The sequence below is a fragment of the Amblyomma mixtum genome, chromosome 5, assembly GCF_055824585.1.
Source record: "Amblyomma mixtum isolate Tamu chromosome 5, ASM5582458v1, whole genome shotgun sequence".
Taxonomy (NCBI): domain Eukaryota; kingdom Metazoa; phylum Arthropoda; class Arachnida; order Ixodida; family Ixodidae; genus Amblyomma; species Amblyomma mixtum.
The window spans coordinates 6,857,792-6,872,601 of record NC_143016.1 but is presented as its reverse complement, the minus strand read 5'-3'; the positions used below and the strand labels follow the sequence as shown (position 1 = coordinate 6,872,601).

Genomic DNA, 14,810 nt, shown 5'->3' with positions numbered 1-14,810 from the left:
GTCCTCGAGCTGAACGACGGAATGACTTGGCCACTGCGCCAGAGAAGCGAGTATTCAGGACGGAGAGTAAATCAGGCGGCTGACCCCTGGGCAGTGCGGGCGTCAGGGGCGTTTATTGTTGCAGCTCTGGAGCATGACACATGATAAGGAATCAGAGCCCAGTGGTTTTGCACTGTTGTCCCACGGGCACTTCCTGTCGCGATCGATCCCGATCCCGATTGAAGCTCCGAGCGCGCTGAACGCGTAACGCTGCTACATGTTCCCACTCTATCCCGATCGACGAGATGGCCTGTTCTCCCTGCTTGGCCTGTGCAGTGACCGAAAGTGGATTGAATTGCACGCCAGTTACCTAACTAGAAAGGCTTAATTCAGGTCACTCAACAGCCCGCCAGTCACGTGATACCACGCAACCGGATACGCGCAGCGTACAACATTGCTTTACGGACTTCGCTTTCTTTTGGTTTGCTGTTTTCGCTTTCGTAATTCTTGTTGGTGGCCTTCGGAACACTCTCAAACGTCCTTCAGCAGCTTTAGGCCCCGGTATTCTTGCAAGGTACTCTTGCAAGAACGCATCTAATGAAACAATGGATGCGCCTTGGTTTCCTATTGAAACAGAAGCCCGAGACGCTTTGTGATGGTAAAAAGATTAACGAAACACAGCAACGCTAATTGAAGAACAAGGAGGCCGAGAGAAAAGCAGCGCTGGGGTGCGAGTGAAAGGCAGGTCCACGAAGGGTCCGGCGCTTCCTGGCGCGAAGGGGAAGGGGGGGGGGGGGGGGTACCGGCGTTTTCCCAGCGGGCCTCGAAAACAGGAAGCGGAGCCGTCCCGGGCGGAAGCTGCCTCGCGGCGATCCATCAGCGGCACGTCACGGCCTGGCCGCCGACCCGACGACGACGACACTCGCGCCCTCGCTGCGACGAGCAGGTATGCTACGGCGCACGACGCGTGAACGAGCCGACCAAGTGCACCACAGTGTTGGTCTGAACGATGGCAGCAGTCGTCATTACGCACGGGCAGAGGAGGGGGAGGGAGCCGAGCGTACGACGACGAGCGCGGAACGGAGAGGCCAGCAGAACGACGTGAACAATATAACAGCGATCTCAGCTCTGAGCAGCTAATTATCGCGCACTTCATGTATACTTATATGGGAACCAGAAAATGGTTCGCGAGTTTTCATTTTCTGTCGAAAGCAACAGCTCTCCTTCTTGCCAGCACGCAGGAGAGGAAAAAAAAAACGCAATGTTTAAGCTATCACTGCGTAAATAGTTTTGAACTGACCAACCAAAAGGTTGGTACACAGAGCGCTAGCTCGCAGCACCCCCCGGTGCCTGCAATGCCTTACAACGTTCCTTATAAACGTGTTGCGATGTCAGTATACTCTGTAATATCCACGCCGCTGAGTTCATGCAAAGCGCACCAGCGCCACTGTGGAAACTCATTCGCGTAAACTATCTAAAGGTATGACGTAGAGATATGTCTGCGCGCTCATTGTTGTTGTTGTAGTCTACGACAGAATGGCACATACCCACTCTACGGAGCTGCAGAGCAGGCGCTTTTCACACTACCTCTTCTTCTCACCGCAGTCTTCGCAATGCAAGGGCATCACCCAATTTTTTTGCGTCCTCTTCCTCCTACCCACCCTCAACTCCATCCATGCCTTTGAGCCATCAGCAATGGCACAAGCGCGCGAAATCTTGCTTAAGAGTATAACAAACCCTTTACTGTGAGCACGATAGCAGCCGAACGCCTCCTCGCACCACGATGGACGTAACCGGACGAGACATGACGCAATGGAATAGGTGCACAAGCAAACTTTGTAGAAATACTTCGGTCGTTTCTTAAAATTAGCTTTGTGTATGTGTGCCACCTTAACTTGAGACGTTTTTTACGCTTCCCGCGCATGCGCAATGATATGGGTGGGTGGAGCCAAGTGGGTCCACTATGCGTGCGCAGCCGGCGTCCGGTAAACCGGTATTCGTCTTGGCTGGTACATCTCCGGTATGCAAAAAACGCCTTTGAAATGCAGACGCGGCGATAACTTAGTACTACCGCCCATAACGTGAGCAGCTACTGTTTGTAAGTGAAGCTTGTGAAGAGGCCACACTGCCGCTCGCAGAATGCCTCTAACGACAAAATAAAAAAAGTAGCGAAGCTACGGTACTCGCTTTTCTGCGGTCACAAGCAACACAGTGAAGCATATAAGCAAGTAAACACGAGAGAGCACACGTAAATGCTGACAGGAGACGTACGTGCACCGGTATATGCAGGAGACGTATATCGGTTTACCGGACACCTCCTGCGCATGAGCAGTGACATGGGTAGGGCTAGGCGAGCCCATTGCGCGTGCGCAACCGGCTTCCGGTAAACCGGTACCCGTCTCCGCTAATACGTCTCCGACGGGCTAAAAACACCGACAAAAGGCACGAAAAAGCACTAAGTGCTGGGCGTTGCTTATGCTGTCGATGAGAACGGAGACATGAGCGAACGCCAAGCAAACAAGGCGGCCTATACTGAAAGAAGCAAAGCAACAAGCATAGTGTGTGCGCGCACAGTCAACCCCGAGGCCACACACCACGGAACAAGAGTCGGGCTTACTTTGCTGATGTCGTCCATGCTGACTCGGCCGTTGGTGTCTCCGCGGCCGGACCGAGACGATTTGGGGCCAGGGCTCTGATTGGGCGGGCACAGAGGGTGGGGGAGCAACAGACAGAAAACAGACAGCATTCAGAGCACGGAACAACGACACACGGTCCACACTCACGAAATACGGGGACCCAAACAGACTTGCACTGGCACGAACACACGGCACAATGAGGCGGCGACGAAAACGGCGCAAGCCAGCGTGCTTTCTTTGCAAATAACGGAGCTACAGAGCTAGTAGCGGCGTGAGAATAGTACTTTCCAAATCGAATACGAATGGTAAGCTGAACCAAATACGAATCGAATACCTGCGCGATTATTCGCGACTTGTGCTAATACCGGAGAAAATTGATTATTCAGCCGAAACGGCCAAGCGCTAGCGGCGTTATAAGTCATGGAATTGAAGCAGTAACTGTCGAAAGACGCGACACGAAGTCAGTATACTAAACCTTTCGACCGTCATGTTATGCGCGTGGGAAAATTATTTTTTTTTCTGCTGGTGTAGAGAGAGAACGCACTAGTGTGAAGCCTCAACTGATGAGATGGACAGGAGTTTGAGCCACAGCTTCCGATATCGAGCATGACGGCAGAGTTTACTAAAGGTGGCTGGATCCTGTCGCGTAATCTTGAAAGCCCTATCTATGTATGAGATTAGCGTTATGAACGCCGCCACACAAACGGACCGCGCAAAAGCCGCTCTGAACCCTCCCTCCCGTACAGACCGATCGCAGCAGCATGTTGTGCGGCGTCGGAGTGGGCTTTGTTTCCAAAATAGTCGCTGAGAAAGATTGCGGCTTGCCCTATTTGGACTTCGTGCCGATTATTTGAAATCTATTAGAAAACACGAGAACGGATTCGATTCGTTTCGAGTAATTCTGTACATGCTATATTTTGATTCGTTCGCCGAATCGAATAGAAGGATATCCGATTCGCTATTCTCTATTCGGAAATTTAGATTATCCGCAGACCCTTGAGTGCTAGAAACTCTGAATATTTTTTTGTTGTAAGCCATTCGATAATTTGTAAGGCGAACGCCTAACAGCAAAAAAGCAGCTTACGCCCTCCTCCCAGGTGTAAAGGGCAAAGCGCACAGAGAGCAAGTTATCCGGCTCAACATTGGTTCCCCGTAACATACGCGGAAACGCACATGGGAAGCTCATTTCAGCGAACATAGGCCACAGCATGGGGCTCAGAGGGGACCAAACACATATACTATGGGAAGGCCCCCGACGAAACCACATCACAAGGCAATATCAGCCCCCGCCTTCTCTTGCGAACAGATACAGGGGAGGTATGGCGGCGAGGGGGGGGGGGGGGGTGAACCTGTATCAGCACACACACACCCACATATCAGCGCGCACGCAAACACACACACACACACACACACACACACACACACACACACACACACACACACACACACACACACACACACACACACACACACACACACACACACACACACACACACACACACACACACACACACACACACACACACACACACACACACACACACACACACACACACACACACACGCGCGCGCGCGCGCGCGCGCACGCGCGCACGCACGCACAAAGAGACGAGCTTGCTGGCATTGCCGGTGAATGCCAGCACGGCGCTGCCACCGCTCCAAGACGCGCTTCCGTGGGGCTAAATGGTGAAAAGTGGGGAGGGAGAAAGCCAGAGCGCAGCCGGGCCCATTAATCCGAGATTTACAATGAGCTCGCGCCGGGCGGCGGCATGCAGTGGCAGCGGCGGCGCATTTGAGAGGCAAAAGAGACTGTCCCGCACACACTGCCGCAGCCGCCAAGGTCGGCTGCCGGCGGCGCGCACACGCACGCACGTATGCGGAATACCGCGCTACCGGACCTTCCAACTCGTGGGACGCCGCCGAGGGTACTGTCATTGCCTGCGGAGCGGACGCACGTCCATTCTGCCGCCGCCTCCCTGGATGGATGGATCCTACAGAGTGCGAGCTCCTTGAAAGCTACCCCAGAGGACGCCTTACTTTAAAAGGGCACGGCATAAAGGCCCACAAACAACACTCCGGACGGGACCTCCGTGCACTCCTCACGCTGACCCCACCAATGCGCAGGGTCACATGCATGCACCGTGGTGACGGTTCAACGTCGCTATGGTAGCTGCCGTTAACGCCCGAACCAGGGTGAAAGGCGAGACACGTCCACTCCGTGTCGAGGGCGCATTTCACTCCTTGCAGCGAGCCTGATGGCCACGGGTGTGTTTATATTGTGTGCATTTACACCTGTGCGCTGTCGGAGATACCGCCGCCGCACCAGTGACCTGTCGGGGAGCGAGCGGTCTTTTCTCCACCGCGCCTGTGTGTCGGCTGCGCCTTTGAGTTCGAGGCGCCGTCCTGACAGAAACGACGGAAGCAAAAGAGGGAGAGGAACCCACGAAGGGAGGCAGGACGCGGCGCGGACAGCAATGGGAATCCACGCGGGGTGCCGTGGAGCCCAGAAGGGCCAATTTATGCCTCATCCATTCAATACGTCCCGGTTGCACAGGAGCGCATGCATGCAATACCTGGAGCCGCGACTGTTCGTCGCAGCCAATGTGAACCCACCCAGTCATCCGCCACTCCCTCAGTTCGATCAAACACGCATCGATTCCAGGAGGCTTAGTCACAAGAAACACACACTGAATGAGATTATAGCAACGGGTTTGATACCGGAACACTGGCTTTTCTTTTATGATTTCAAGAGAGTGAAATGTACTTCAGCAAAGAAAAAAAAAAGCCACGCATCCGATGCACACTGGTAACTTCCTTCTCTCTCCTTTACATTTTTTTCTTTGTCTTTTTTTGTGGCATTAGCTGCTCCGACGATTCCCCATTCGCTCATTTTGTCAACTGTGACACAAAGCGGAACATAAAGCCTGCCAGGCACGTTACTCGTCCCTTCGCGCGTAATGTCTACGCGATAGGTCCTGAGAAGTGTCTCGTCGCCTTCGCTAATCGAACTGCCTTTTTACTATCTACGAAGTAAGGACAACGCTGGCCTCAAGACGCGTGCAAGACCCATTTTGACACAAAGAAACTACGTGTTTCGATGCGTCGAGAGACCAGCAGTCTCTGACAAAATTTTTGGCGCATGCTCTGCGAGCCAGCCACGCTTCGGACATGTGGGCGTACGCGCCAGGAACCGGCGGTAGAACTCACGGAGCCGAACAGGCGTTATCCGCACCACAGGACACCGTGGCCAGCGCGTGCCTGTATACAGCCGGGAATCGATGCTGCACACGCGACGGTCGGCGGCAAACAATTTGCATGTAAGCGCCGTTTGTGCAATCGGCACACCCAAACAAGAAAGTCGACGCTTGTTGTTGTGAACAGTCGCGAAGGACCCACTGAATGGCGATGAAGCTCAAGCGAGACCAAGAGAGAGACGTAAGTGCAGAGGTGCTTCCTATTACAGGAAATGGTCAGTGCACCTCGCATTGTGCGCGGGCACAAGATGAAATGCCCGCCTTGCTTGCGACAGGTTCGGGCGCACACCGCGCTTTTTCTTTTCTTTTCTTTTCTTTGACTCTTCGTACACCGCCATAGCGCAGCAGCGACCGCCAGGGACAGCGGAGACTCGCCCCGTGATGGATGGCGGCTGGCTCGCAGGCAGGCAGCTCGCAAAAGGAGACATCAGCCAAGAAAGCGGCTCGGCCACCGTGCGGAGCCACGGCCACAGATTCTGGATGGCCAGAACAAAGGACAACAACGCCCCTCCGCAGACGGTGGGACTCCGCAAGCGCCAGCTGGATGGCGAAATTCACCTTATAACCAAGAGCTTCTTAACACGATCCGCATGGTGGAGCAAAGCTAAAGACCGAACTCATAGCAGGCCTAGCATGTACATGTAAGTGGGCAAGAACCTGATCAGTTCAAATCAGCTGCATTCTGCTCTCCGAGTTTCAACATCTTTTTCTTTTGTTTCATTAGAAACCCTACTCGGCCGAAATGAGTCGACGGTGGTAAAATTCGCCCATTCCCTAGAGCGTCCGGAACAAACGTCACCGGACCGGAGCCTTCGCATTGGCTGGAGGAAAGTGGCGGTACCAGACGGAAGCATTCTCATTGGCTAGAGGGGAAGTGACGTCACCAGATCAGACGTGACTTCAGTTCCGTTAAAGGCAACAACTGTTAATGCTGTCCCATTGCCAACACATAATGGAATTAGGTGTTCTAGTGAATTTCGTTTTTAGTGTGCTACCACTAAGTTCCCCACTCGTCGATTTCTCCGTTCTTCGTCTGGCTAAACTTGACCAGAATTAGCATTACGGCCGCATGTGGGTTTCGAACCTGCGGAAGCGCGAGCTGATAAGATTAGCTCCGCTTTTTTTTTCAAGGATCAACTGCCAGCCTGGCACTGGGTTTTCGATGCCGTTGTCCTCAACTTCCATCCGCGTGCAATGGATTCGAACACCGAAACCGAAGCCAAAACTGAAGTGCTACCGCACCTAATTCGCATTAATCCTAACCACGCTAAATCATCCGTCATCTTTTTTTGCTCGTTCTTGTTTTTTAAGACCAAAACGGTCAAGTGCTCTTTCATCCTCACCCACGAAATTTATCCGAGCGGGCCACACACCACCCGTTGTTCAGGAAACGAGCAGCACTTCAGTAGCGGAAATAGGAGGGACAACTGGTGGAGTGGAAACGAAAGTGTGGAGGAGCGCTTCAGAGGGGGTGGTAGACGCAAACCGAGAGGATGCCGGAGGTTGACAGGTTGTGCCGGCGTCGCTTTTGCGCGAAACAGGAAAAAAGAAAGAACGCGTGAGAAACCGCTCAACCAAGGCGAGTAAACGGCAAGACGTCGGGCCAACTGATCGAGGCACCAACCCGGTGCGGGACCGCTAAACGGGAACGCCGTTCCGCTAAAATGGCAGCGCGGTGGTAGGTGACGAGCTGCGCCAACATAAGAGTTACACGGGCCTTCGGAGAGAGGGACACACCGAGCACGGCAGATTCCTTTTGCCACAGAGCAACGCAATGGCAGAGACGGCGCATATCGCTCGCGGAGCCGTTGTCTCCACGTAGTACAACTGTATACGGGCGCGCTCATCATCATCCAGCCGTGCTGCTCAGTGTTCCGATGCGCTCGCTCTGGCTGCGCGGCCTGCCCTTTTGTAAGAAAAAGAAAGAAGAGCAGAACAAAATGCAGAGAAAAGAGGGAGGGGGGCGCAGTGGCCCGCGATCGCGGCTCCATTGTCGTCGACGTCGCGCGCGGTATAGTCCCACGCAATGGCCCCGACGCAGCCAGCGTGCAGGCAGCCCAGGTAGTGGAAGAAGACGCGGCCTGGAGCCGTTTGCGATGCGAACGCGACAATCGATAATTGGTGGAGCCAGTCGGCTGGAACCGGCGCGTCCCATTGAGGAGGAACCCGCGCCGCCGCCGCCGAGACGTCAGCGACGCTACGGCGACGACGTCGAGGGGGCACCTTTTGTTCTCGACAATCCGCGTACGACAGCTCACAAAGGCCGCCTGCTACTCACAGCCCGGCCATTTTCATACTTCTTTTTCTCCTCCCCACTGCATCTCACTCTTTTCGCAGCCACATGCGCGAATCTTCTGTTCTAGAAGCAGTTCTGGTCGTTATCTTGCGGCTCTCTTATTTGCCTTTGCACACTCCCCTCGCATCTGCTGACTCGCCCTCGTTATATTTTTTCCCGGTAGCAAAGAGGCGGCGATGAAAAGACTTGCGCGCAATGTGCCTCTCGAGCGTCCCCCTCTCGTTCCCTCCCCCTCCATCGCGCAGTTCCTTATCGAGTACGGCCAAGAGGCCGCTGGACGCCATGACGATCAGCGTGGAAAGACGGGCAGCCAACGAAGGAACAAAGCCGAAATAGCAAAGCCAAAGAGCGCGCGATCCGGCCGAAATCCGCACTTCGTTAGCCGGCTATCGAACCCTCTGGCAACGAGGGCCCCTTTCCAAAACAAACGACGACTAGAAAAGACGAGCGCGAGCTAAAAATACAAGAGCGATAAAAAAAAAAAAGCGAGCCACAAGGGGAGCAGAGCGCGGTGTGATGCGCGCCGAATGGCCCGTTCGAAAATAGTAGGCATTGGCCACGGCCGCTCGAACGGATCATTTGAGATGCACACACTGGAACTCAGTTAGGACGCGCCGAGACAAAACGCGAGCGCGCGCTGCCTGCTGCCGGGACGGGGGTACGCCGCGGCCGGTTGGTGCCACTTCCTGCCTGCCCCCCTCCCACTCCCCCCTTAGGCTCTTTATCCGCGTCACGCGTGTCTGGGCGCGAAAGTCTGCTCCTTCATCGGTGGCCATTAGAGCAGCGGCATGTGATATACTTCGGCGCGCTCAGCTGATGTGTTTCGTATACGGATGACGTGCTTCCCATGCGAAGCCTCGAACGTATACCAGTGCGCGTTGTGGCGTGGCGTGTCTTAGCGGCGGAGAGGCGCCTTCTCGGATTTCTTTCTAGGCCAAGCTAATGGCAGGAACCTCTGCACAGATCGTTTGAGTCACCTCTAAGCTCTAAGACGTGCGCGAAGAACAAGAGTATTCTTACTGCCTGAGCATCCAAATTACTTGAAATGCGTTGGCGTGAACACGTCGATTAGATACCTTCCCTTTGTCCGTGTGAAAGCTACACAGCGAATTAATAAACAAAAAATCCCCGCCTGTACCTATAGTTAATATCCTTCGCCTTTTATGTTCCTCGCAGAACGCAAGAGCTGCAGGTTGCAACTTGTACCAAACCACAGCGCTGATCTAAAGACATCGGTTGCGCACTAGGCCCTTCGTGTACAGGTAAAACGCATTTTGCCCCATTCTTGCACCCCTAAGAGAGTTCTTAAACCTCGGCTTAAAGTCGATTTATATAAACCCGGAAATGCGCCTTCCATGACATGTAGTTTTCCTGTGAAACAAGCTGAATACATCGCACGAAAGCTAGTGGATATGTCGTGGTTAACGCACGAGGGCAGTTTCAGTTAACTGATGTTTATAACTTTGGAAAGCATGTTTCAAAAAAAGAGGCCAAACAACGGATAGTGACCAGACGTCTCACGATAACGATGTCCCAATGCAAGGTTTTTGTGCGTTTTAACTGGTCTCTTTGATGGAATTAATGTTCTCGTGGTGGTACGGTACGCGACTCGTTTTTCTCTTCTGTCTTGACGCCAAGTTACACGTGCTCTCTGGTCATCGCTGCATCGTTGGCCGTCTCATTCATTTGCCTTTACTTAGGGCGTGAAGGTGTGCATGTGGCGTTACCCATTCCTAGTTACGTGCATGTACTATTGCGAGCAAGACTAAGAGACCCCTCATCTAAGTTCTGACCAGTGCCACTCTTTGTGGGAGCGCCACCTGACAAAGCACTTCAGGTGTCTAGATGGGCCCACTCCGCCGGTCTCGGCACCAGAAGTGCTGCGTCAGGTGGCGCCCCCACAAAGAGTGGCACTAGTCAGAACTTGGATGAGGGGTCTCTTAGTCTTGCTCGCAATAGTACATGCACGTAACTAGGAATGGGTAACGCCACATGCACACCTTCACGCCCTCAGTAAAGGCAAATGAATGAGGCGGCCAGCGATGCGGCGATCACCAGAGAGAGCACGTGTAACTTGGCGTCAAGACAAAAAGAGAAAGACGGGGCGCGTATCGCACCACTGCACCGCCGCCCGCTCAGCGGCAGGTGGGAGGCACGGCGGTCATTTCCGCAATCGAAGCGAGGAATCGCTGCCTTCGAAACCGAAGCGCGCTCAACCAGCGACGGTCTCTCGGAGACAGCCCGCTCCACCATTGCCGGCGCTGGGCAAACAATATCGGTCTCGACGGGCTGGCGACCGGAGGAAACGCGCCGTAGCCGAGCCCATTTCCTGAAATCATTACACCTCCTCGCCCACCTTTATAGGCGAGGTAACGAGGGAAGAACGTAGCACCGCCACGAGGCCTCTCTTCTCTACGGCACCGTGTACACTGAACTCGGCACTGCGTGCGACCATTCCGTTCGCGGATTCCCGACGAGCAAACGACGGCCGTCGATGGCGCGAGGTTCGTGATCGGGAGAGGGCTCGAAGCGAACACCTCGCCGATCGCCTTCGCGACGACCGTAAGTGGCAACAGAGACGCGCGCTGTTGCACTACGGTGGCACGATAACTTCGCAGGCACCACGTACAGGTCTGCCCGCCAGACACAGAAGATCTGTCCTAAGGCTGCTGAGCCCGAGGTGTCGGGATCGAATCCCGGACGCGGCAGACGTGCACGCTGAAGAAGCGCAGGTGGTCGAAATCTATCTGGAGCCCTCCTCCAGTACGGCCACACGTTTTCTCTCTCTCCTCTTAATCCGTCACCCCTTTTTTGTTCCACACGAGGAAGTTGCTGCCGCTTTCTTTTCTTATTATTGTCATCAACATAAATGCAGCCTTTCCTGTGCAGTACTAATCCCCCCCCCCCCCCCCCCCCCCCCCCCCCTGTCGCACCTTAAGTGAACTGCGCGGGCCACATCCGACGCGATATGGATGTGATATGCTTAAAATCATGATTACGAAGTCTGCCGATCAGACGCGCCAACCGTAGCTCTCTAGCTCTCTATGATGAAGAGATACCCCGCGCATCCGGCGACCTGCTACAGAACTGCTCGTCCCTCCGGACAGCCCATTACGAAGAAGCTGATGGGCGACGCCAGCGTGATCGGAGAAGGCAGCGTATCCCTGGCGCATGTGGCGCTTTATGCCAACTTTATGAATGGAACAGTTTTCGTTTATGGAATATTATATGAAACCAATGGCGGCTCTAAAAAAGACCTACCTTCAACTGCATACTTGGAAATAACGGCATGACAGCAGGAGGCACACACATAAATGGCTGTTGAAGGGGGAAGATTCGGGTGGGTTCTTGTTTGTACAATGCAGTTCTCAGACTTTTTTCGCCAAAAAAAAAGAAGAGTTTTTTGTAGTTTTTCATTAGAAAATTTCTCGCGAATTCTCTCTTCAGTTCCCTCCGTCAGCAGCGGCCTTCTCCCAGAGAACGCGGCCGCACTGGCGCTGACTGATGCGCCCCTTTAAATGCTGCGCCTTAGAACGGCCGCATTACGACTCGTTAGGGCGGGCTCTCTCCCACGACACCGACCTCGGCGCTGCTTCCCCCGTCGAAGTCGAAGAGGAACAAGGATCGACCGCCACGCAGCCGACACAGCCAGGCGCGGGGGGGAGAGCTGGCGCAGGAGGTCGCCGCTCATTGACGAGACACGAGAAAGAAGCTAAGAGAGAGAAAGAAACGCGCCCCGTCAACAACAAACGGCGGCTACGCGGCGAACTCTGTGACGTCGTCGAGCGTAGCACGAGAAACGAACCAGGAGACGTACGGCGCCATTCACGGATGCGGCTGCTCGTGCGTTGCGCGGCACGCCGAGAGAAGGGGAGGGGAGCCGGAAACGCGGCGGCGCCCCACGCACCGGGTGGCGATACGTCAATCGGCGGAAATCAGGCAGCGGGGAGACGGACGAGGGTTCAATTAATCACGCCGCAACACCGGTTGCAGCCCGTGCGACAATGCGCGGAGGACGGAGACAAACGCCAACCCGGCCGCTGTAGCAGCACCTGTCGCGGATCGCTTCGGCGCGAAGCTGGCAGCCCAAGAGCACCGCGCCACACACAACGGACAGGCCACACGCTCCCATCCTCTGCTGAGCAGAGGCAATTTGAGGAACGCTGCGAGCCTTCCATTTCTGCCAGAGATAATCGGTTTGGGGAGGAGATGAGTTTTTTACTAGATCATTAAACGGAGCTGGAGTGTTTGGACATTAGGTTTCGGTACTTTTGTTCATCGCAGATAGTCGAATAGCTTGCCACGGGCCTCGGCCTCTCTTTTTTCCCTTCGCTCTCCTCATATTTCTCTGCCCACCTCACTTATTCTTTGTCTATCCTCTCTGCCAACTCCCCATGTGCCACCCTCTACCTCCATATCTGGCAGCTGCGATGCTTCACAAGACTGACTGTGTAGACAGTTTCGATTCTGATAGTGTTGACTAGTCAAGTTAAGAACCCCAGGTGGTCGAAATTTCCGGAGCCCTCCACTACGGCGTCTCTCATAGCCTTAGTTGCTTTGGGACGTTAAACCCCATAAACCAAACCAAACCAAACCTAGTCAAGTGAGATGAGCTCGATGGGCGTGTACTGTACAGGCAAAAAACTTGCCACTTGACACATACTGCGTCCCATTCTTGCGGTCATTGAATTAAGGGAAGTGGAATCTGCTCGCTGCTTCTAGTACAAAAAGTTGCACACTGACACCTGCGAACCCCACAGAGATATTTATTTTCGCACACCACACCAGTATGGACAACCTTCTCGCATATCACTCGAATAGGATACGAATAAATATGATGCCGAAAGTTGGGTCCATGCAATAATGGCGTGAAGTTGTCATATGAATATGTAATCCGATGAGGCAAAGCAAGACAGCTGAAAAACTGTGGTCCGTTCACTATAGTGCAACTCCGTTTAAGGCTAAAGTGTGCCTTCAGAAATAACCGACGCGTGACGTCTTCGAACAACTCGTCGCCCACCACTGTGCACACCAAAAATTTTTTCGTACGACCGAGGCATTCAACGACAATGCGATGGCCAGCCGCAAGTCTCATCAATCACGTTCAGTAGGTTTCGGCACGTCACCCGTAACCGCGGCTACCCAACTAAGCGAGCGCTCAGACTCGCGACCCCTAGCATGTCAATGAAACGATGTGCGCCCCTCAGGACACGTCGGCGGCCGCGATTTTTGCCGCCAAATAGGCCGCGTGGCGGGGTGCCAGTCGAAGCAGGGCTAGCAAGGGCACACTGTTCCCAAGCCGCCTCGGCTGTGCGGGCCTGAAGAGAACACAGCGCGCGGACAACTTCCGCAAGAACTCTCGGCCGTCGTCGGAATAGCGGCCGCTTCGCGCCACGCTCGACGTCACAGCGATTCGCGTCCGCGAGCCTGCCGCTCAGCACAGCCGCGCGCGCACGCCCTCGACCGCCCACGTGCAGCGCTGACTCGCTTCCCCCGTGTGCTCTATGAGAGAGGGGCTCATCGCTCTGGGCACCAGCCTGCCACGGCTCCACTCTCCCGGGGCAAGAGAGGGAAGGAGAGAGAGACGGGTGAAATTAACGTCGATCAGATGCCTATTCTGTCGGAACGGTGCGTCGCCGTAGCGCGCGCTGCGGCGGCCCACACCGAACGCGGCGGGTAGATCCGTCCGTCCGCCGCCGCATAAAGACAAGGGCACGCCGAAGGCTCCCCGAACATCGCCGAGATGTTGATCGATCACCTTCAGCGTGCGCGCGCGCACCGTGCTCTCTCTGCGGCGCCGCAGCGACCGATTGTTCCGGACATCGTTTATTGCCGCCACTTCTTCGCAGGGCGGTGACGCCGCGCAGCCCCTACGCCGAAAACAGTTGGCTCGGGCTGCGAACCTCCTCGCTCACCCTTGCGCTACGAACATCGTCGGGCCTACAGCGAGTGTAGCCGAGAAGCCTACACTCGGTAAAGAGCCGTCAACACTCACTGCGGCGCAATACGTATACGCCACCCGCCGCGATCGCTCAGCGGCCGCCATGCTGCTATTTAGCTAAGCACGAGGTCTAAGGTTCGACTCCTGGCCGCGGCGGCCGCGTTTCGGTCGTGGTGAAATGCGGAAAGGCCTATGCGCCGAAATTTCAGAGTGCGCGCAGAATAATCCCCGGAAGCTCGCAATTAAACCGAAGTCATACGTTGCGGCGCGCTCCCACACCCCATGTGTTGTAGCCTTAGAATTCAAAGATACATTAGTTGCCGCGCTGCCGTTCTACTACACAGAACTCTTAAGCTGACTCCCTTCCTAGTAAGGACATGCCCCACAAACAGGAAACAAAGCGCACCAGTGTACGGCATATACTCCCGGCGTCCCTTTTTTTTTTTTTTTTTGGGGGGGGGGGGGGGGGGGAACTTTTCCCAAAGCGAACAGCGAGTCCAGTACGCCCATCAAGAACAGCCAGTCAAGGTTCCTGACCTTTAGGAGGAATGAGCAATAAGTCGATGAGTCGGCGTGTGAATACACGCTAAGTGTGACCCCCATCGACATTGCACGACCCAACCGAAAGGTTTCACGGGCGCGGTGCAAGCCGAGGAGAGGATGGAAGGCCTTTGCGCCGTGCCTCGTACGTTCATTAGTCGCC

At 54.7% G+C, this 14,810-nt stretch overlaps 1 protein-coding gene across 5 annotated transcripts in view; it reads right to left on the bottom strand.

Moving 5' to 3' along the window:
* LOC149341230 (AT-rich interactive domain-containing protein 3C-like) overlaps window positions 1-14,810 on the bottom strand; it is a 264,429-nt gene that overhangs the window by 116,392 nt on the left and 133,227 nt on the right. For 3 of the 5 annotated variants that reach the window (XM_089543176.1, XM_089543177.1, XM_089543179.1), the window contains one exon: window positions 2,597-2,671. The exons of the other annotated variants lie outside the window; for them this stretch is intronic. In XM_089543176.1, coding sequence (XP_089399302.1) covers window positions 2,597-2,671 — 75 coding nt within the window. The remainder of the gene's footprint in view (window positions 1-2,596; window positions 2,672-14,810) is intronic. 5 annotated transcript variants of the gene reach the window in all.